This window comes from Delphinapterus leucas, unplaced genomic scaffold (assembly GCF_059928025.1).
Source record: "Delphinapterus leucas isolate spDelLeu-1000000601 "Yukka" unplaced genomic scaffold, BTC_Dleu_Yukka2 spDelLeu_asBTCV2_sq25, whole genome shotgun sequence".
NCBI classification, from domain to species: domain Eukaryota; kingdom Metazoa; phylum Chordata; class Mammalia; order Artiodactyla; family Monodontidae; genus Delphinapterus; species Delphinapterus leucas.
The window spans coordinates 5,748,631-5,771,347 of NW_028322234.1; the positions used below are offsets into that span (position 1 = coordinate 5,748,631).

General features: G+C 50.2%; 1 protein-coding gene across 6 annotated transcripts; it reads left to right on the plus strand.

The window, feature by feature from the left end:
* The first annotated feature begins 1,104 nt into the window (after window positions 1-1,104).
* On the plus strand, window positions 1,105-21,549 carry TPM4 (tropomyosin 4). Of its 6 annotated transcripts, none has more exons than XM_089905219.1 (9): window positions 1,105-1,283; window positions 4,928-5,053; window positions 9,323-9,456; window positions 12,058-12,175; window positions 12,743-12,813; window positions 13,950-14,025; window positions 15,805-15,867; window positions 15,957-16,026; window positions 16,884-17,301. In XM_089905219.1, exons 1-9 carry the CDS (start codon window positions 1,170-1,172, stop codon window positions 17,000-17,002), a joined length of 891 nt encoding a protein of 296 aa, XP_089761345.1. In that variant the 5' UTR covers window positions 1,105-1,169; the 3' UTR covers window positions 17,003-17,301. The 6 variants fall into 6 exon arrangements, with proteins under 6 accessions (XP_089761345.1, XP_022414173.1, XP_022414171.1 ...); XM_022558465.3 differs by having other exon boundaries at window positions 17,033-17,301; XM_022558463.2 differs by lacking the exon at window positions 16,884-17,301 and adding an exon at window positions 20,113-21,549 and having other exon boundaries at window positions 1,107-1,283.
* Window positions 21,550-22,717: the final 1,168 nt, after the last annotated feature.

Genomic DNA, 22,717 nt, shown 5'->3' on the forward strand with positions numbered 1-22,717 from the left:
TTTTTTTTTGAATACATCTTTCTGAAGGCAGTGAGTCCCTGCTCCAGTTGCTGGAGGGAAGGCAAAACAGGCAGAGGGGACCGAACATGCAAAGGCCTGGAGGAGGGGAAATGGCAGCCCTGCCTGGGAAGCCGTGGAAGGAGCTGAGCTGAGTGTGGGGAGAGCTGGGGGTGGGGGTGAACAGGAGTCTTGAGTGAGAAGCTAAGCCGCCTCCTGTTCCTGCCGGTGCTGGGGAGCCATAGCCAGATTCGGAGTGGGAGAGGGAGGGGGCAAGATCTAAGGAAGGCATCAAGGGTCTGGTCTGGGCCCGCCTTGGCCTCCCAGAGTTTCCAAAAGAAAGACAGCCCGGGTCCATCTCGCCCCTGTGGGCCGGATCCACAGGGGCAGGTGAGATGACAGAGAGAGATAGAGACATAGAGGAAGAGATAGAGAGAGAGGGAGAGATACAGAGAAAAGGATACAGAAAAAGTCTGAGAGAAAAAGACCATAAGAGACGGGGAGACAGAGAGAGGGAAATGGAGACAGACACAAAGAGACAGAGAGATGGAGAGAGACACAGAGACAAAAGAGATGGAGAGAGACAGAGACAGTCACTGAAAGAGAGACAGAGGGAGATGATGAGACAGAGACTGGTCAGACAGGTGGGAGTAATCCAGGGAGTCCCCCAGGGGTGGTAGCAGATGGGATGGGGTCCTGACCCCCCAATACCTGGAGGGACCCAGAGGGGAGAAGAAGGGAGGACAGGAGCCCCGTCACCCCACCACACCCCTACTCTGCACCCACCCACAAACCCTCTTCAGCCCACACAAGCACAGATGGGGAAACAGACCAGCCGGCAGGCCGCCCTCATCCTCCTGGGCCGGCGCTGTGCCTGCTCGCGCACGCGGGACCTGTGTCACCAGGTTAAAAACGGAAACGGGTCGGGCCTTTTTTTTTTTTTTTTTTTTCCTTTGAGAAAATCCTAGACCCAAATAAGGCAAGGGCTGTGGGGAGGCCGGTGAGCTGGCCAAGTCCTCCTGAACAAGCAAGCGAGTGGTGGCTGGCCCAGCCGGCCTCGCCCCAAAGCAGGGCGGCGCACCCTGGGGAGCCTATAAGGGCCTCCCCACCGCCCTCGCCGCTCACTCGATCCCCCAGCCCTTCCTGCGCCTTCGCCCCCCGCCTGCCCAGCCATGGAGGCCATCAAGAAGAAGATGCAGTTGCTGAAGCTGGACAAGGAGAATGCCATGGACCGGGCCGAGCAGGCGGAGTCGGACAAGAAAGCTGCTGAGGAGAAGTGCAAGCAGGTGACGGACGTGCCTCTGCTGGGCTGCGCCGGGCAGCCCAGCACCCTCTCTGAGCTGGCGAGCTTCTGGGGCCGACGGTGGGGGTCTGGGAAATCTTGGTACTCGGAGGTTGGGGGAGACACAGGGGGTCTTCCCTGGAGGGGTCCCTGGGCTGGGAGAGAGGGGGCCAACTGGACCCACTCCCAACAATGCCAGTGGGAGGAAAGCGAATGAGAGAGAGAGAGACTAAGAAAGCGTGTGAGAAAGAGAGGGGTGTTTGTGTGGGCTGGTTGTGTGTGTGCAAATGTGAGGGTGTGTGGATGTGTGTTGGGGTGAAGGCATCAGTGTTGGGGGGTATCCTAGAGGGGGTGGTTTGGGGATGCTGTGTGTGTGAAAGGTATTTGTGTGTGTGTGAGCATTTGTGTGTTCACATGTGTTGCGTGTGTGTTTCAGCTCTCTGGAGGGGTGAAGGTGACTAAGAATGTGTGTGCAGAGGGAAGCCTGCGCGTGCAATTGTTGGAAAGTGGGTGTGGAAGAGTATGGCTATGTTTGTGAGTCTACGTGTGTTGAAGGTGGTATCAGCAGGGGTTTGGGTGTATGGGGGAGAGGCTAGCTGTGTGTGTGCTTGCGCAAAAGTTGACATGACATTAATGGAATGTGCGGGTGTCAGGGTGAGTGTGTGTGTGTGTGTGTGTGTGTGTGTGTTAAGGTGACTGTGTGTTTGGGCTGGCGTGCATGCGTGTGTGTCAGGGTATGTGTGTGCCTGTTGGGGTATCTGTGTCAGTGTGGGTGACCCGGTGCCCGTGTCAGAGCACACTCAGGTGTGACTGTGCGTGACAGCCCGAGGACAGTGGCCAAGTGTGGGTGCATGGTGGGGCTGGCTGTGACCGACTGCAGGGGCAGCTGAGTGAAGGGCTGGGGGCTAGGGTGGGTAGAGATTTGAGGGTGAACCTGAGAATCTCAATGTGTCTCTGTGTATCTGGGGAGCCCTTGCTGTGAGCCTGGCAGGGGAAGGCGGGGATACCTGTGGAAGGCAGAGGCCCCAGACCCAGAGCTTTGGGGACAAGGTTCCCAGGAGGCCCAGGCAGCCGGGACACATCAGAGAGCTAATGGAAGTGTCCTGGGCTGGGCAGTCCCAAGGCCGTGGCTTGGGACAGAGCAGAAGTCAGCTGTCTGTGTCTGGGTGGCCAGAGCCGCCAGTGAGAGGAGGGAAGGGGGTCCTGAGCCCTCCCACAGTGCCCTGCCCCACACAGCTCATCTGCACCCTTGGGGCCAACTGCCAAGCCCTCAGGAGCATCAGGGTCTCGAATCAGCCCCAGGAGGCGCTTAGGACCGTGCCACCAAGTGCCCAGCCCTGCCCATCCCAGGCGTCAGGCCAGCTCAGCAGGTAAAAGTGCGGGCTCTGAACTCAGGCTGGCCTTGCTCATAGCTTAGTCACTGAGCACCCTGGAGCAAACACCTTCACCTCTCTGTGCCTCGGTGGCTACATGTGTGAAATGGGGAAGTGAAAGTGGTGCCTCCCTCACCACCATGGGAGGACGAGGGGTGACTAGGCAGGGGGAGCCCTTGGCCTGGGACCCGGCACAGTGTAAGCGCTCAATAAACTCAGGATTCTTTCCCGCCCTGCCCTACCTCCCCTTTGGGCCTCCCCACCCCCCAGTGTCCCGGGGCTGCCCTAGGCACCTGTGACACATCCGCACAGGACAGCCCCACCCCAGTTCTCCCGGCCACAAACTCTCCTCCTCCCTCCCTGGCAAACACAAACACCCATCCTGGGCTGGCCCTGAGCTGCCGGCTTCCATCCATCATTTAGCCCTTACCAAGAGGGGCTTAGCTAGGAATTCAGAAAAAAAAGCAATTCTAGGGCTCTAATTTTCACTAAGGTGTGAGTGAGTGATAAAGCACACTCTACCAAGGCGCACACAAGTTCAAAAGGGAAGGCTCCTCAAAGCATCCAGCCACCTGCACGGCCAAGGAGGCAGGGACAGGTTCTCTGGTCTCCAGCTGGATTTTCATTCTGTTCTCTTTTTTTCCACAAAGCTGCCCACTGGGGTGGACTTGTGCTCAAATCCAGGCCAGATCATCTTCTAGCTCTGTAACTCAGGGCACATTGCTGCCCCTCTCTGAGCCCTCAGTGCTCTTATCTGAGAAATGGGGGCAAACAATTCCTTCTGATGGCAGGGCACCCAAGATTCCAGAGGTCCAAAGCAGAAGCCTGAGTCCCACAGTGCAGATGGCCAGTTCTGCCTGGGGCAAAGGCGGGAGGTGGTGAAAGACTCAATTTATCTGGACTGCCTTATGCTTCAGGAGGCCAGAGAGCATGGGTCTTAGGCCAGCCTGACCCTCAGGGAACCTGCAGCAAAGTCCCAATTCCAAGCCCTCTCTCTCCAGTATGGGAATGGGACCAGGAGGCCCAGCCTGCCCACATCCTGCCCGCTCCCCTCCCAGGGCAGTGACATCCGCCCCAACTGGCCTTTGACCCCACATCCTGCCTCAGCCCTGCCCAAAGGCCCCATTTGCCGGGACTATGGTACGCAGCCCATGACCCTCCTGGCCAAAGATTTACAGGCAGGGAAACTGAGGCCCCAAGAAGGAAGCAACTTGAGGGAGACCTTGCAGAGTCAGTGCAAGGCTCAGCCCCCCGCCGGCAAGGCACCACGCACCCGTACACACTTTGTGTGTGGAATTCGGACAGAGGGAAAGGAACCGGATCTGTGTCCACTTTATTTATTTTTCAGACCCAGCTCCAACCACTGAGGGGTTTGCAGTTGTGTCATTGATTCATTCTGCAAACTTCCCCCGGGGTTCTGTGGCGAACATCAGGCCCAGTCCCATACTGGGTGATGCTGGAGCCCAGACTGACCTCAGCCCCAGGCCTGTCTCATAAGGAGCCCCAGGCTGGGGGAGACAGAACCAAACACAGAGGGACACCCCCTGCCTCAGGGGTCAGGGTTGGGCGAGAGGGTGGGACAGGGACTGGGGGCCCAGGGCAGCAGTGCAGGCCACCCAGGGGAGGGGGCTGGGTGTGGAGGGTCAGTGGGAGGAGGGCGTGATGGGCAGTGGGCACAGTATAGCCTACCATTTTTGGAATCAGTCTGACAAGGGTTCCAGTGCCCTATCCGTATGGCGTTGGGCAGGTCCCTTTCTTGTTTAGGGACTCAGTTTACCCTTCTGTGACACGAGGCTTCAGTGGGACGGTATTTGTACTGTGTCTGGCACATTCTAACTGCTTCATAGGACTCTGCCTCCCTTATCACAGTCCCCACTCCTTGTTGTCCAAACATTGCCAGAAAAAGTTGTCAAAAACAATCTTGACACCCAAATGGGATGGCCCAGGCCCAGAGTATGAGACTCCCCTGGGGAGGCTGCAAAATTGAACGCGTGTTTGTAGGAAACTTGTCGGGACTTGTTTCCCAAAAGCTGTGACCCATTCTGCAAGAGTATTGGGGGACTCCAAAAAAAAGATAAGCACAGCTGGTCCCAGGATAAGGAAAGGATGTGAAAGTCACATTAACAGGTATGAGTGGTGCGTTTATTGAGTGGTGCGTAACATTGTTATCCCTGTTTTACAGATGAGGAAACCTGGACTCCTATGAATGCGGGGGACGCCCCTGCGCCGCGGGGACGTGGCCCCCAGGCTGATGCGTCCCCCTATCTGTCCCCAGGTAGAGGAGGAGCTGACGCACCTCCAGAAGAAGCTGAAGGGGACGGAGGATGAGCTGGACAAATACTCCGAGGACCTGAAGGACGCGCAGGAGAAGCTGGAGCTGACGGAGAAGAAAGCCTCCGACGTACGTGCCCAGTAATGGGGGCGCCCGCGGCAGGGCCGGACAGGAGCCCCGGGGCCGGGCGGGCGGGAAGCGCTGGAGGAAGAGGAAGAGGAGAAGGCGGTGCCTCCCGGCGCTTTCTCCAAATAAGTCCCGAAAGAGGGCACTTTCCAGCAGCTGCGGCCAGCGGTGCCGACGTCAGGCCCTCCCCCAGCGGTGCTGACGTCGGCTGCCCGGCCGGGTGACCTCATCGCCCCGACAGCGGCCGGGCCGGGGGCGGGGAGAGGCGGGGGCGGCCCTGGCGCAGGCAAAGGCTCTGGGGCTGGGGCGCGGCTGCTGCAGCTCTCGCCGGAGCGGAGCCGAGACGAGCGCCCGCCGCTGCCCGCCGCCCGCTGCGTGCGCCTCCGCGCCATGGCTGGCCTCAACTCCCTGGAGGCGGTGAAACGCAAGATCCAGGCCCTGCAGCAGCAGGCGGATGAGGCGGAGGACCGCGCGCAGGGCCTGCAGCGGGAGCTGGACGGCGAGCGCGAGCGGCGAGAGAAAGTGAGAGCCTGCGCGCCGGCTCCTGCACCCCCGGCTCCGGCGCGCCCTCCTTTCTTCCCTTATCCCGGCGCCGCCCGCTTCCCGCGCTCCCTGCGCGCCCACCGCTGTCGCCCCCCATCATCGCCCCCATTATCCCACCTTTGCACCCTCGGGCCCCGGCGCTCCCGATCGCGGACCCGCAACCTGGGACCCTCTGCTGAGACCCGTTCCTCCGTCGCCATCCTTCTTCCCTAGCCTGGGACGGGGGAGGGGGCGCCGCATCCGGGTCGGGCGGGGCCGGCCGAGCGGGAAATGGGGGGATGGGGGGTGTACGCGATCCTGGAGTAGGGAGAGGGGGTAGGGGGCACCCTGCTGCCTTCCGACTCGCCGCTGGCGCCGGGGTCCGGGCGGGGGAGGGCGGGGAGCTGCTACTCCACCTAGGAGCGGGAAGTGAGAGTGAAAACGTTGAGCTTCCATTGTCTAGGGTTGGACAGGCCGAAACCGGGAGTGGAGCTGGGGGCGTCGCACTTTCTCGCCTCTTCCGAGGCTTCCCGGTTCCTGCCGAACTTTCCCAGCTGTTCCCAGGGGCGCGGCGGCGACGTGTCTGCTCCAGACTGGGGGCGGAAGTTCAGTCCCGAGCCGCGGGCCTTTCCCTCCCCAGCTGGTCCCTGTGGGAACGCGGGCCGCGGAACCCGCCTTCCTCTGGAAGACCCTTGTAATGTTAGCATGGGGCCCCCGACCCAAGATCGTTTTGTGTGCGGCCGCTGCAAGTTGCGGGGCTTGAGGCAGATAATGGGGCTGAATGAGGAGGGGGCCTCACCGCCCTCTCTCCGTCCCCTGATTGCCCCTTGGGACGGGACAGGTGGTGGCCACCAGTGGGGCTGGAGAGAGATTTGTATTGGTGTACTTAACTGCTAGGAGCGTGTCTCCATCTACAAAGTAGGGATGACAATAATGCTGACCCCAAGGATAGTTGGGAGGGCCTCAGGAGTAAAACCTCCCTACCTGGCAACTGGCATATAGTACGAGCTCTATTGCTGGACTTTTTTCTCCCCTCGTTCTACCCCTAGAGGAGCTCACAGCCTAGTGGGGGGGGGGGGCAAGGGGAGTCAGGCAAATAAGGCTGATTAACATTGTGGGCGGGGTGTGTCTGCGTACTGTTATGGGAGCATGACAGAAGTAGAGAACCAGTGGGGTAGGCTCCAAAATGGAGGTTGAACAGTCTTATAGAATAAATAAGAGTTTTCCGGGACAAGAGACTGTGCAAAGACTCAGAGGAAAGAAAGTTGGGGGAGAGGGTGGAAGCCCAGGGTCCCTGAAAGCTGGAGTGCTGGGACTCGGGGTGGGCACCCCAAAAGTGGAAAAAGTGCCCAACCAGATGGAACTGCCATGTGTACTGACAGGTCTGGGGAAGAGCCCCCCAGACTGTTTCTCCGCTGGCCAGAGTCAAAGCATTTAATCCTGTAAGGGCTGCTCTGGCGTGAAGAGGCCTCAGAAACCTGGTGTAAGCCTCCAACAGTAGCCAGTTTGGCCTCTTTCGCACACGTAACCGGCATAACCCTCCCTCTGATCTCATCCCAAGTCATCTCTGGAGGACAATTACTTCTGCTTAAAAATGGCCCTCAGCTGTGAGCCAAGACTTAGGAGTGGGACAGCCCAATATGGGAGGAGAGATGTTTTTGGAAAGTTTCGAACTTCTTAAAAAGTTCACTTTTCAAGGCATGCTTCTCTTGATCAGGAAAGGGGAAAAGCCTTAAGAAGGTTCCTGGGCAAAAGGAATTGAGCCCAGGGGGGAAGGGGGGAGCACTTTTTCAGTCTCTTGTAGAGAAAGCCAAGAGCCGGCGTGTGGCAGACTTCTGGGTCTGCCTCCCAACAGCTGGTTTCGTTTAGATTTTTGTGTGATTAACCGACATCTTCCTGTTCCTTTGCCACATGTATCTAGCAAGCCTCTTTTACCTTATAAGGGAAATCCTTTGTAGCATGTAGAAGCTTTGATTGCAGGAAGGGGTGGAACCGAAAATGACTAGCAGTGACTAGCAGTTTTTCAAAAATACATATGTATGTATGTATGTACATATATGAATGTATCTCAGAACTGTCTCGATTCCAGATAGTTGAAAATGTGCCCAAAGCTTGGTTGTCAGGATTCAGAATCCCCCACGTAAAGAGGCAGTGTTTTTGTTTTTTTTTTTAAGACTACTCGTGAATCAAGCACCTCTGCATGATCTAAAACGTCAGTTCCTTGACTACTAATGGGTATGAGGTTTCTTTTCGGGGTGACAAAACGTTTGGAATTAGATAATGGTGTTGGTTGCACAATTTTGTGAGTGTACTAAAAAACATGGGGTTGGGGGGAAGTCAATTCCTGCCCCAGTTACTGAAGGAGTTAAGATTCATATAATTTAAAAAGAATAAAAAGCACCCACTCATTGGAACGAGTGGGTGACATTTCTTAAAATAGTTCATCAGTGGTTTAAATGGATTCCCCAAACTGATGTTTCAGAGGAAGTTGCGATCAAAAACACCTGTGGGAGCTTCTGCTCCCCCTGCTGCTAGGACTCCGGAGCTAAGAAAAGTTTCCTGACTCTGCGCTTTTCAGCAACTCTGGCCTTATTCTATTACTCCACTGATTTTTACAGCCTTCCCCAATTCGTCTTGTTATTTGTCTTGTTATGAAGAAGCCAGGGTAGCTTTATATTTCTCCCGTCGGTTGAGCTCCATTTTACCAATTCTCAATATTCCTAAGTGTGTGGCCTTGAAGCCCCTGCAGGACTCAGAGCACAGGTTCGGCGAGGGAAGAATCCTGGGCTGGGGCTCAAGAAGCCGTTTCCTACCAGCTCTGTGACACTGAACCAATCTACTTCACCTCACTGGATCTCTCAATTTCCCCAGCTGTAAAATGGGTGAGATATGTGAGGATTAAATGAGGTGAAACCATGGCAGTAAGAACTGCACTTTGTGGGACTTCCCACATGCCAGGTGCAATGCCATACCCTTCCTTTACAGTCCCCACAGAGGCATGAAGCAAGCAGGCCCTGGGATAGGGAGGCTCAGAGCAAGCGTGAAACGACCTGCCCAATGCCACATGGCTATAAACTGGCAGAGCGGGGATTCTGACCCAGCACACTGTGATCCTGGAGTTCTTGCTTTTATGCACGCCACCATATTAACTTCTTTGTAGGTGAAAACACCTCGAAAAGCCACTAACAACATTCTGACTTCTCTCCCATGCCTGTAACCAAGTTTTCTTTCCTTTCCTTTCTTGTATCTTTTTGTCCCAACATCTCTCAGCCAAGCTTGGTTAAGGACGGCGTTCCAACTGGGCCGCCCCCAGCCTCCCTCCCAAGTGTATGGCCAACATGTAACTGAGGGGTCCAGATTCTTGCATTTGTCTTGCCATTCAGGTGGTTGGGAGCAGACCTTATGTGACAGGGTGAGCCGGTCACTGGTGGCCTTGCTCTCTAGAAATACCATGGAGAGGCCAGCACCGTCCTCTTGGAACATACAGCTTACTTATCTCTCTCTCCTGTATTGACTTGACAGACTGTCCTATTGTGGTGGATGTCTGCTGACATTTGGGGAAAAGATCATATGGAAAATTCACGTTCTCCAGATGAGACACAGTGTGAATTCCTTATCACCTGGATTCCTGGGTGGGCTTTGGCAGGGGAAGCGGGTTAGCTGGGGGAAAGGGCACTGTGTGAATGGAGGGCTCCTGCTGCTAGCTGACCCATTTCCTTCTTAACCTGGCTGCACCTCTGACCTCCCTAGGCTGAAGGTGATGTGGCAGCTCTCAATCGACGCATCCAGCTCGTTGAGGAGGAGTTGGACAGGGCTCAGGAACGACTGGCCACAGCCCTGCAGAAGCTGGAGGAGGCAGAAAAGGCTGCAGATGAGAGCGAGAGGTAAGGACGCTTTGAACCCAGTGGCATTAGCCTTTGCTTCTGGGAAACGGGGATCGTGTTGTAGAGCGGACCTGCCAGAGCTGGGGTGAGAGTAAATGAGATCACACAGACCTGCACGTGTGCACATACGTACAAATGCGTATGGTTTGTACGTAGGTGCAACGCCTTGTAAACCATCATGCTGTTTGTAGGGGCATTTGATGTGGTGGTTCCAAAGGAAAACTAACAACAGGCAGAAGAAGGCAAAAAATGGACACATATAAGATTGCAACTGCAACTGTCATTGGCAATCAGTTTGCAGAACGCTGCTTCTCACATTCTCCCTGAAAGTCGCTGTGCATCTCGTCATCAGTGTTCTCAAGACATCAGTTTCCAGGGTGATGTGAGAAGGCGGGGGATGAAAATTTGGAATGGGCCATCTACATAGATGTTCGTTGGCAGTGCTTCAGGCTTTGGGCTACTGGACAGCTGTGTGTCAGCGACATGCACAAACCAGTCCCATTAATATATTTGCCACTGACAGAGCTACGCTGCCTCCAGAAGGGTACTGTGTCCTCCAGAGTGGGCAAGTTCTCTGGCACGCCTTGGCGCAGGCTCTGGAGGACTGAGGGCAGATTGTGTAATTCACAGAAGCAGCTGTCTCTGTGTGGTGGTAAATGGGTTCCTTGTGTGGTCATGGTGTGGGCTGGCCCATTGGTCCTCGTGTATCTGCCACATCTTCACAACAGAATTCTCACCGGACCCATCCACCATAGTTTCCTGGTGTATACTCCTCCCAAGGGTTCATTCCCGATTGTACTGTTGTGACCATACACTGGAGAAGCAGAACCAACCGGGGAATCTTGGAGATTGACTTTTCAAGTTGCCCAAGTGGGAAATTTCTTCCCGTGCAGTGGAATAGTCCTACCCAGGGCACAGATCCCAGTGCAAGCACAGATCTCTGCTTCAGCCACTTAATAGAGGGAGAGGGTGGCAGCTCAGGGCAGTCACAAGGAAGTGTGAAGGATCCAGTCACAAGTTGCTCATGGCTGTGCCTGGGGCCTAGATTAGCTGCTACCGTTGTTCACAGTCAGACCAGCCTGACCAGATTGTCTCACTTCTGTGACCTCCCCAAGGCAAACCAAGAGAGCCTGGGAAAGCCCCTCACTTATTGGTATCACCTTACCAGAGGCCTTTGATGGCACCCCTGTTAGACACTGCTGTTTAGGTAGAAAGAATCTTATACTTGGGAGATGGAGAATCTAGATTTAAGTTCTTCCAAGAAGCCACTGCCATTTACTATGTGGCCCTGGACGAGTCACTTTGATCTCTCCACTACTGCAGAGGGTTTTCCAAACTTGATGATCTTGAGGACTGGTACAGGCATGGAGAGTGTTTTGATAGTCAGCTGAGAATGGTAGTGATAGTCCGAATGAAAGTATTTATTAGAAGTATATGGTGGGGGTTGGGGTGGTGTGATGAATTGGGAGATTGGGATTGACACATGTACACTAATATGTATTAAATGGATAACCAATAAGAACCTGCTGTATAAAAAAATTAAATGATTCAAAAATTCAAAAAAAAAAGAAAAGAAGTATATGGTCCTCTGCTGTGGGCAGGCACAACACACATCGATACATTATCCAGCACTGGCCTCTTCTTTGGAAGTATCTGATCTTACCTTGTCCACCCCAAGCAGTGCAGGCTAGAGTGAGCTCCATCTCATGGTCAAAAGTTGTAGGAGACTTCCAGCCATCCCCAGGACGCTGTCCTTTCCAAAGTGGACTTCAGTTCAGTATCCACTTCAGTTCAGGCCTTCTTCACCCATCACTTTGTGGGTACCTGCCTCTTACCTGGTCTTCCCACTGCAGTCCATCCATCATTCTGGTTTCCACTCACTCCTGCTTTTGAAACCCTCCTGTGGTTCCATGTCCCCTTGGCATAAAACACTTAGTGTGTCATTCAAGCAGCCTATGGTCCAGCCACCCTGACCTCCCTGCCATATTCTTTCATTCCTCTGGGGCTTTCTTGTACAGCTCTGTCTCACTGAAGAATACCTTTCCCCTCCTTGTTCATTTGTGGACTCTCTTCTGGGAAGTGCCTCGTCTCACACACACACACACACACACACACACACACACACACACCACTTCACTGCAGCAGAATTCATCATTCCAACAGCCAAGCTGGGCCCAGACCTCCGATCACATCGTGGTAACTGCTGGTGTACAAGTCCCCCTTGTTACTAGTTAGTGAGAGACTCTATAGGATGGGAGCATGGACTCTGGAGCCACATCACCAGTTTGAATCCCAGCTGTGCCACTTACTGGCTGTGTAACCTTAAGCAAGTTATTTGCTTAACTGAGTCTCTCTATGCCTCAGTTTCTTCCTCCGTGAAATGGGGATAATGTACCTACCCTGGGGGCGGGGGTTGTGAAGTTTGAGGCACTTAGTGCCTGGCATTTGGCAAAGATGAAATGAATGTGAGCAGCTCTACAATTTCCTGTTCGGAGTACGGTTCTTGGTAGATGTCAGAGAAGTGTTTAGATGAGCAGATGCATGGAGGTGTGTGATGAGGCGGTAATGTATGGAAGTAATGACGAGGTTTGCTCCTTGCAGAGGAATGAAGGTGATAGAAAACCGGGCAATGAAAGATGAGGAGAAGATGGAGATTCAGGAGATGCAGCTCAAAGAGGCCAAGCACATTGCTGAGGAGGCTGACCGCAAATACGAGGAGGTGAGTTGGGGTGAGTGGGGCTGGTAGATGGCAGCAGCAGGAAGTGGGGAGGAAATGGATCTGTGATAGGGAGAACCCTGGGGCCGCCTAAAGGAAGTTCTTGGTCAGCTCAGCTGTCCTTCTGTGTCCACATCTGTTTTCCTAAGACAGCCACTTGGCTAGGAAACCATATCTTCCACGACGCCAAAAGTCCTGGGAAATTCTGTGACACTCAGACAAGTGGGGACTTAGACTTAATGGGGAAACCAAGTGATCAGATCCCTTTTTTGTCCTGCAGCTTGGTGTTAGGCTAAAATGGGGAATTGTGGTCCCCAGTCGTGGGTCTTCAGGCCATGAAAGCTCAGTTGCTCCTTCTCCCTGCCCTCATGGTCCCATCTCTTCCTTCACTTCCCGGGGCCTGAGGGAGAGAATATAGATTTTCTCCGGGACTGTCTGAGTCGGAGAAGCAGCAGAAAGCCCCACGTTGCAGATGGTCTGGGTGTGGCCTTGCTGTCTGCACGGGGGAGGGCATTGAACTAGACGTGGCTCTCAGGGGTCAGTCTTGGTTGATCCTTCCTGTCTCTGCAGGTAGCTCGTAAGTTGGTCATCCTGGAGGGCGAGCTGGAGAGAGCAGAGGAGCGTGCCGAGGTGTCTGAACTGTGAGTGGCAGAGCAAGGCCGAGTGGCGCCCAGCTCAGCTCCGGGGCGGGGGTGGAGCTGGGAGGGAGTTGGTTGTGTTGGGAATGGATACCGACCAGGGCCTCTGGTCAAGTGGACGGGCATCTGAGACTCAGTGCTCAGTGCCTCCTCTTTGCCTCCATGGCTGACAAAGAATGATGGGCAACTCTTACTGCCCTGGGCAGTGCTGCCCACGTGTTGACTCTTCCCACAAAGGTATTGGGAAAGATGAGTGAGACAGGGAGAGCAGAGAAGCCCAGAAGTCCGTTTTCCCAGAGAGGATCCCTCAGGAGGCTGTGCCTTCTTTTTTTTTTTTTTTGTGGTACGCGGGCCTCTCACTGCTGTGGCCTCTCCTGTCGCGGAGCACAGGCTCCGGACGCGCAGGCTCAGCGGCCATGGCTCACGGGCCCAGCCGCTCCGCGGCATGTGGGATCCTCCCGGACCGGGGCACGAACCCGTGTCCCCTGCATCGGCAGGTGGACTCCCAACCACTGCGCCACCAGGGAAGCCCTGTGCCTTCTTAAGGGAACACTGAGGGCAGGGTGCCATGTCAGTGTTTAAATGCCTTGTTCTTGATGTCATTGTTGGATTGGGACACATTCCTGGAGGGAAAGGTGAGAAGGTTGACCGGAATCCCCACAAGCTCCCCACCAGAAAACCAAAATGCCTCCCCCCTCGGACTTGGGTGAGGAATCCAGCTCCCCGGAGCATTCCTGCTGTGCTGAGAGAGATCTGGTTTCGAAAATCCACTCCAACCTTGCTTCCTGGAGTGTCCGGTGTAAACTCCGATTGCTCCCAGCCTCCATCTCATTCTTAAACACCTTCCGGAGTCAACCACATCAATCATAGATTTCACAAGTCCCTGTTGCCTCAGACTTGGCAGGAGCCCAGGAGTGCTTTACAAACCTTCCAAATACTCCTCGGCCTGCCGCGCCTTTGCCTGGCATGATAGGGTTTTGATAAACACACAGCGCTGTGTCTCAGAAAAAGCCATTAACATTTTTTCCCCCGCATTCCTTCTGGGGGCCCCTGGAAGTGCGATTCCTCCTTTTGAAAACTTCTTTTAGGGGAATTGCCTGATGTAAGATAAGACACAAAAATCCCTTGTCTTTGGGCAGAAAATGTGGTGACCTGGAAGAAGAACTCAAGAATGTCACTAACAACCTGAAGTCGCTAGAGGCTGCATCTGAAAAGGTTGGTGGTTGGCTTGAGCTGGAGGGTGATTTGCCGGACTTTCTTCTTTTCTTCCCCCAACGTACGCAGGAGCGTGCTAGGGTATCAGGGATCTGACCTGTATTTGCTAACAGTAGCTTTGGTGCCCAGCAGCCAGGTTTTTCCCCTACAGAAAGAGGTGTCCAGCGGCTAGATTTCCCCCCTTTTAAGATGGGGTCTTAGCACCATCTTTTATCTCTACCTCCCGGAAGGTGGAGATGGAATGAGACTGGGACCTGGCCAGGCTCCTCTTAGGTAGATCTGAGCATCATCATATAGATACAGAGCCTACAGAGCCTCACTCTCAACTGAATCCCTGGGTTCCTCCAGAAATACTTTCTAGAAGGTCGAGCGGCAATCAGAGGTGGAATTGGGCTTTATTAGCTGAAACAGCACCCAAAGCAGTCATTACAGGAGACAGCATTAGGAGCAACGTACACGCTCTTCCATGGCCTTCTTCCCACCCCCCGCCAACTCCTGCATCCTCATCTCTTCCTCATTCTCCCTCCTCCTACTCCCCTCCAGCTGCATTGAACTTCAGTTTCACAAACATTCCATGTTGGTCACCTTCAATACCTTGAACCTGCTGTCCACTCAGCCTGGGGTGGCCTTCCCTTTGCTCTCTGCTTGGCAACCCCCTATTCATCCTTTAGGCCCCTGCATGAGAGGCCCTCCCTGATTGCTCACCTAGGTTAGGTGTTTCTCAGCTGTGTAGCCCCACCTACTTCTTTTCCTATCATGACGGTTGATCACATTTATCATAATCGCATGCCTTCCTCGCTAGATTGTAGCTTTTAAGGACAGGGACTATGTCTTGTTTAGAGCTGTGTCATTAGTCCTAGCGTTGTGCCTGGCGTATATCTCATACTAGGATAGGTGGTGAATAAATGCAGACCACATATGTATGCCAGATGCTGCCCTGGTCACGGGGAGAGATGCTACAGTGATGGTACGGCTTCTGTTCTTGAAGATCTTGAAGTCTAGCTGAGTAGAGGGGTTGATAAAGTAACAAAGTGCAGTGGGGCTTCAACAGAGGGACTTCACAAAGTTGGGAAGGGTGTCACGAGGAGGTGACATTAGAAAAGACCGTAGAGCGGGATGCTGGCCAGGAGCTCAAATTCCAGAGTCAGGTTCCAGTCACGGCTTGGTCACTTTGTAGCCATGTGACCCTAGACAAATTAGCTAACCTGTCTGTTACTCTTTACTCTTCTGTAAATCGGGATTGATGATATCTAGCAACATAGCAGGCAGTTAATGAAGGTTCGCGACTATTCATCTGAGTCGAGCCCTGAAAGACAAACATAACTTCTGACAGATAGTAATGAGGAATGGAACATTCCATGCTGGGGGGCCCAGTTGTAGTCAAGGGCTGGAGACCAGAGAACACTCAGAATAAGGCTAGGAAGTGGCCAGCACCTTGGGGAAGCTGATGGGAAGTGGGGTTGGAAACATAGGTTAGGCCAGCTGCTGTGGAGGGCCTTGAGTAGCCTATTTCCATGCGGTCATCGGCACCATATTCATCACATGTGTATCCTGAGTTATCAGCTCAGGTCTTGAGATCAATACCATCCCAGAGGGATCTCTCCCAAATTCTCTGAGTTTTGCACAAATTTCTTCTGCCTGGGAAGGTGCCTGTCTCTACTTCTTAGGCAGGTTCATAGCTTCAAGCACACACTTTTCTCCGAGGAACAGGGAACATGCATTCTTCTATGCTTTTTTTCCCTTCCTTTTTTAAAAGCAGTGTTTTGGTCTCTCCCACAGTATTCTGAAAAGGAGGATAAATATGAAGAAGAAATTAAACTTCTGTCTGACAAACTGAAAGAGGTGCGTGTGATTTCCATCCAACTAGTTCAGGTTTCTCCTGCGGCTGGTCTTAAAGCACTCATAGTGACGACTCCTTTCTTCTGCCCTAGGCTGAGACCCGTGCCGAATTTGCAGAGAGAACAGTTGCAAAACTGGAAAAGACAATTGATGACCTGGAAGGTATGAAATTACCATATAATTATGTTTGTTCTGCCTCCCTCTACACGGCACATCCCCAGACAGTTGGGGGGAATCTGGAAAGGCTGATTTGGGCTTCGTCCACTTTAGGATAGCAAAGTGCAGAGTGATGTCACATGTGGAAGTCTGGAGCCCTGGAATGGAACAGTGCAAATCAAATTCAGACTAGGGTCGCCATTTTTCAAGAACTAAAATATTTCTGCTTAATTAGCTCCACATGTGAGTAAAGAGACCCAAATATGGCTGATTCTTTTCAAGTCTTTAGAATTTCCTTTAATTTGCTCATTTCTGACACGCCTTGCATTTTTTAAATGCCTTGCATTTTTACAGAAGCTCTCTCCCAGAGAGTGCAAAGCTTATCACAGTATGAGAAAATGGAAATTTAGAGACCGTGGAGACCTGAATTAAGACTCCAGTCTACGAGTCTGCTGCCCACATATCCCAGAATTTCTTGAAGAGTTCCATCTTTAAAAAAAATTCTGTCCCATGTTCTTCATGAAATAACCCAGAGCTTCCAGAATCTTGGGGCTCAAACGAAATCTCCCAAACACCCAGAAAGGGTACAGAACTCATTCCTCAGACCATGTGTCCCAATGTTTGATTTAGGAAGTGAGGTTTCCATATAAGGGAAAATGCCCCACTCCAAAGTACAGCCTTTGGACTGGATGACATCATTGAAAGTCAGAAATAACCTGGGGTGGGAGATTGGTGGGGAGAAGCTCTAGCCATTTCTAGTCACCACTCTTTTTAAAGGTTCATTATGGCTAACCCCCTGCAGAACTTCACACCACTTAGAAATCACTCCATACATCTTTTGTTTTCTCTTTTGTGTTACACAGGACATGACTTTCTCCTAGTTCATGCTTTGTTTTCTCACTTTTTTTTTCTTCCTCTCGTTGCTCATGTGTGGCACTCCATTCCGACCCTTGCGTTCTGTACCCTGTACCTCTTCTTCTGAACTCCCTCCCTGGGGACCTCCGCCCTCTAGACGAGCTATATGCTCAGAAGCTCAAGTACAAAGCTATCAGCGAGGAGCTGGACCATGCTCTCAACGACATGACCTCTCTCTAAGAGGCGGCTGGGGTGCTGCCCTCTGTCCTAGCAATACTGAAGTCTGCTTCAATACTGTGGTGCCTATACTCCTGTGGGCTTCTAGAAGCTAGAAGCTCCAGTTTCCTGCCTCCTGGTTTGACCTTTCAAGCCTTCTTCTGCTGTGTCTGTGACTGTGTGACAGAAATAAAGTCAGGCAGTCCTCACCTTCATGCCCTCTCATTTTCATTTTCTCCACTTGCCGCTTTTGAGCCGTAGCTATGAGGCCCTTGACCATGATTGCAACCAAAAGTGAGTGGTTCAAATGAAGAGCTCATTTCAAAAAGAAAATTATGCCCACATGATTCTTTTCTGACAATGTAAAAACAAAAGCCAACTTGGCCTGAGCTCTCAAATGTATTAGCTAACTGTATCTGCATGCCAATAGCAGTTTTTCCTTAAATAGAAATTATGTTGAATGGAGACTCATCCAACCTCCTGAGCAGCTTAATAGAGTCAGCAGAACTTGCAAAAACCAGCAGGCTTATCGCTAAAAAGAGGCTACCTTTGGATGGGGCTTCATCTGTGGATTCAAATAGCGGCAATGGCATTTTGGCCTCCTTAGTCCTCCTTTTCTCATGTTTTCTCTGTGATATACTCGGAGAGTGGTGCCTGGGGTTCCCTATGTCTTCATTGTTCACTGAACACCTCTCCAGCTCCCAGTCCTGGGAGGAAGCTCACCTCTATACCCTGCCCTTAGAAAACAACAATACAAGGAATTAAAAGGCATCCCATTAACAGGGCAAGGGAATGGAAGCTGCTGGAATGCCAAACAAAGGAAGTGAGGTGATTCTTTCCTGAGTTCCAAACGAAGTTGCCTGAGATGCTAACATCTATCTCCCCTCATACTTGAGTTAACTAGAGCCAGGAACCTTGGTTTAGTGACAGCTCATAAAATTTGCGTGTGGGTGTTAAAAGCTCACACCTATGGTGACCAAAAGCTCATCAGTTTTCCCAAGAGAATCCAAATTTTAAATAGTCTGTCTGGCTCTCCCCTGCACCCCACTGCTGCCACCACCTTAAATTGTCCCAGAAACACTGACATTTTGATGTCCAAGCCGTCTTCCAGACTGCCCCTTGAACCTGAAAATGGCATGAAAAGCTCCAGTGAGATCATTAATTTTTGGTCACTATAGCTTGTTATTCCTCATCCAGTAATTTTTTATTTAGGTGGGAACCTCCGTCACAATTCTTTATATTCAGTCCTCCAAAATACATCTTCCCTAAACTACCCATGCCCTTCCACCTCCAACCTTTCTCTGTTCCTAACTGCCGTCCACCCTGAACTTCTGCATAAACCACTCCCCTCACATATTGCTATACATATGCCCCTGGAAAGATTAAACTGTGTAGGGGTAGGTGTTTTTTGTTTTCTCTCTCTGCATATTTGTTCCTGAGATTTTTCCAGCCATATGTAGCCTCCACCCTTTGAAATAACTGCAGCCCTGTCTATCCAGTCAGTCTGCATAACTAAGCACCTAGGTGGAACTTCATTTAGCGATTAGGGCTATGGAGATCTACTTCTACCTGTTGACAGCGTGGGGGCCTGTCACATTCTCAAGGGCAATTAACACTTTAGGGGAAAGTTAGTCTCAGACCTAATGATAAAGTAGATGCCAGGGAATCCAAGTGGCAAGGTGTGAAGTGAGGTCGAGATTTGGAGTTGGGAAACCTGGGTTTACATCCCAGCTCTACCATTTTAGCTGTGCAACCCTGAACAAGCTGCTTAGCTTTTTTGCAAAAACAAAAGTGATAGCTCAGTTGTTGAGGATTAAATGAGGTAATGGAGAAATTGGTTCACACATAGTAGGCCCTCAGTGACTTCTGTTAATCCAGACTGGACAGGCCCAAGTAACTGTCCTCTGAGAGAATCCTCCCAGATCATAGTCACTAGATTAGATTTTTTAAAGTGCCACATCAAATGAAAGGTTCAGTAGTTTTAGTTGAAAGGCTGCCATCTTTTGCAGTCATTTTTATTCTTTCTGAAAATTTCCAAGCTGATCATATCACATTTTAAGAGGCATTTTGCTTTCCTCTGGTATTTTAATAAGTCTTGGCCTAGTCCTTATCAGCCATCACTCATTGCAAACCAGTTCTCTCTCATGCTCTGTCATGCACAGCCCTAGATGGCATCTTAGATTTTTGGGTTTTGTTGGGTTTTTTTTATTTGTTTCATCAGCTCAATTACTTAATAATGTACCTATAGTCTGTCTTAAATTTCAATCATGTTGCATTTACCTGCAGTTTGACTACACTGCTATGGACACCTAGAAACAATTACACAATTATGCCTGGAATTTAAACAGCCATTCCCAGAAGCTCCAAAGGAAAGATGGGTTACAGGATTATCTTTCCCTACCATAAGCTCAAGGATCAATTAACCAGCACTAGGGAGAAAATGTATTAAGTCATCCATATCTTAGACTAAAATCTGTGTAGCATTTCATAAGTTCTGAAGCATTTCTCATTTGTTCCTCATAATAACCCCCATGCCACACAATGGTATTATTATCCCCATTTGATAGATGGGGAAACTGAGACCTAGAAAGGTTAAATGGCTTACTTCATTGGCCCAACTGGGGCTTAAATCCAGGTGTTCTGACTCTAGGATTGCCAGATTTATCATATTAAAACATAGAACACCCAGTTAAATTTGACTATCAGATAGGCAATGAATAAATTTTTAGCATAAGTATATCTCAAGCAACATTTGGGATACACTTGTGTTAAAAAATGTATTCGTTGTTTATCTGAAATTCAAATTTAACGGAGCACCTGTATTTTATTTTGCAACCCTATCTGGCTCCCAAACTTGGCATTTAGTGTCTACTAGTCCACGGTGTTCTGCTATAATTAAAATGTAGAGTACCTTCTCTGCTCTTTCACTCTGGCAATGTGGAGTTTAGAAACCTTTTTTTTTTTTTCCTTTAACAAAGATGCTTATTAATTTATTTTTCCCTCATTCTTAATTCTCACCAGAAAAGCTTGCCCAGGCCAAAGAAGAGAATGTGGGCTTACATCAGACACTGGATCAGACACTAAACGAACTAAACTGTATATAACCAAAACAGAAGAGTCTTGTTCCAAAAGAAACTCCAGAGCTCCGTGTCTTTCTCTTCTCTCGTAAGAAGTTTCTTTTGTTATTGCCTCTTCGCTTTGCTGGAAATGTCAAGCAAATTATGAACACATGACCAAATATTTTGTATCAGAGAAGCTTTGAGCACCAGTTAAATCTATTCCTTCCTTTTTTCAAATGGCACCAGCTTTTTCAGCTCTATTTTTATCCTTAAATTGCATTTATTCCTAAGGTAGGCAGGGTATTTCATATTGAGCATACTCTCTTAAGACTGAGGGCATTTGGTTCCTGGGAGAATAGACAACCTCACACTTTCGAAACACAGATTCCGATATCTAGTCATGGGTCAATTTAAAAGGTTGGAGAATATTCACCATCGGTCACACTATAGGAGGCCAGGGACCGTCACATTAAAATGGGTGGGGATTTTCCATCCAGAGCAAAAAAGGGGGGTGGGGGGGAGGATTACTATGGGAAGTCATAAACCAGAGAGGTTAACCTGACCATCCTGGCTCTTTTTCACCCTCCACCGTGCAGAACAAACATCCTCTGAGCAGTCAGCATGAGAATGCCTGGAAAAGAGTCATAATAATTACCCAGATGTTTTCGGAATAGATAATTGATATGCTCTTCTCTATGCTTCTTTCACTCTAAAGTTGTTCTCTGAGGAGCTAATGTTTTATTCCAATAATGACCCATGCTTATCTGCTCCGATATGAGGCCATCCACTCAGCAGGAATGAATGTTGTAGAATTCAGTCCTATTCAGAGAAGCCGTATCAAAAACACTGCTAGCATCAATAATTAAGACTCTTTTTCTATAAACAAATATTGGGCAGAATGGCCCTCTCTGACAGCAAAGTAAAGACGAAAAAGTAATTGGCCTAACTTCATCTCCTCTATACTCCAGGGACTGGCAAATTGGAGATTTACTTATCTGGAATTTTAATTCCTTCTTCAGGACAAAGTTAATCAAAGACCAAGAAACTCCTGATTAAACTGGATATGGAGTATTTTGTAGACGGGGCTGCACATTTTGTCTGTGTTAGATTTCTGCTTTCTCAGTTAACATCTCAGAGCTGAAACATTCCACATTCCCCAGCAGTGTGGGAGCCAACTCAAGTTTACAATTCTGACTGAAAATCACCCTGCTTCTAGCTTATCCAAATCCTCTGCCCCTCACTCCTATTTATTAAGCGTCACACTACCCAGGAGATACACTAGCAAATTGTGCAACTGAATAAAACCCACACTTTTCATTTAGATTCTTGCAACTGTATCATATGTAATAGTATCACTTTTTCTACATTTTGGTCAAATAAATTTTTACATAAACTACAATTTGTGTGAATTTTAGAGTGTGTGGGGACATACACAGCATTATGGTTTGACAAATGTAAATGGGATAGAAAGGAAAGATAACTGTACCAAGAACTCAGCAAATGTTATTTATTTGCAGTCTACCATGACTACCTGATATAAGGATTATGATCTCTATATTACAGGTGAGAGCTCTTTGCCTTAGTAACTCAGAGCTCCTGTCCTTTGTTATCCCCAATCCTGCCTGAGCCAGACTAAAAGAATGAGGAAGATTTTAATAGACAAGATAGGAGCAGGAAAGATGGTCCCGATCACTTGGGTCACGAAAGCACAAGGCCTGGCTGGGTAAGGTTTTCTCTGCGTGACATATAAAAAAGAAAGAAGTAGGAAAGCTGGAAGGTAGGCGGGGTCCACACTGATGAGAGCCTGAACTTAAGTTGGTCCGGAGTGGAGAGCCACTGATCAATAATCAATAAATAAAAGAAATAAATTAGGAAAATCCACTTAGCATGCATTGTCAGGAAGGACTAGAGTGGGGTAGACTAGAGGCAGGAAGATCAGTTAGAAAGGTATTTCAGTTAATCCAGGACAGTGCTTGCCAGACTGGACTAAGAAGGAAGAAGTGATCTGAAGGAAAGTAATCTTTAGACTTGGCTTACTGGATGGCAGGAACTTAAAGAAGAAAGTGTCAAAGGTGACTGCAGTTTCACTACCTGAATTGCTTTGAGGTTTGCCTTAAGATCTGATCTTGGGGAAGGGGGTTAGGGAATCCAAAAGAAATGAAAGCCTTTAAGACATGAATGCAGTATGCAAACAATTTTTTTTTGTTACCAAGTACAGTTAAAAACATTTCCTTCATTTTAATTCAACATTTAGCTGACACTGTGAGCTTGTTTAGGTGGTAGAGGCAGGGAATGTCGATGAATAAAGTATAATGCCCTCCTCTAAGTGCCCTACCACTGCTAGATTGAAGCTCCTCCTCTCCCTCCTCCTCACCCCCTTGGGCTGTAATCTAATCTCAGTATACTGCTTTAGTCATCCTGGTGCCTCAGCACCTATTATAAGTATTTAATGTTTGTTAAACTGACATGTCTCAGCTCTTGGGGAGTTCCCAATCCCATGAAGTGTGGGTGGGACAAAAGGTGAGGTTAGGACCAAACTGTGAGGAATTTATCCTGCCAATAGACCA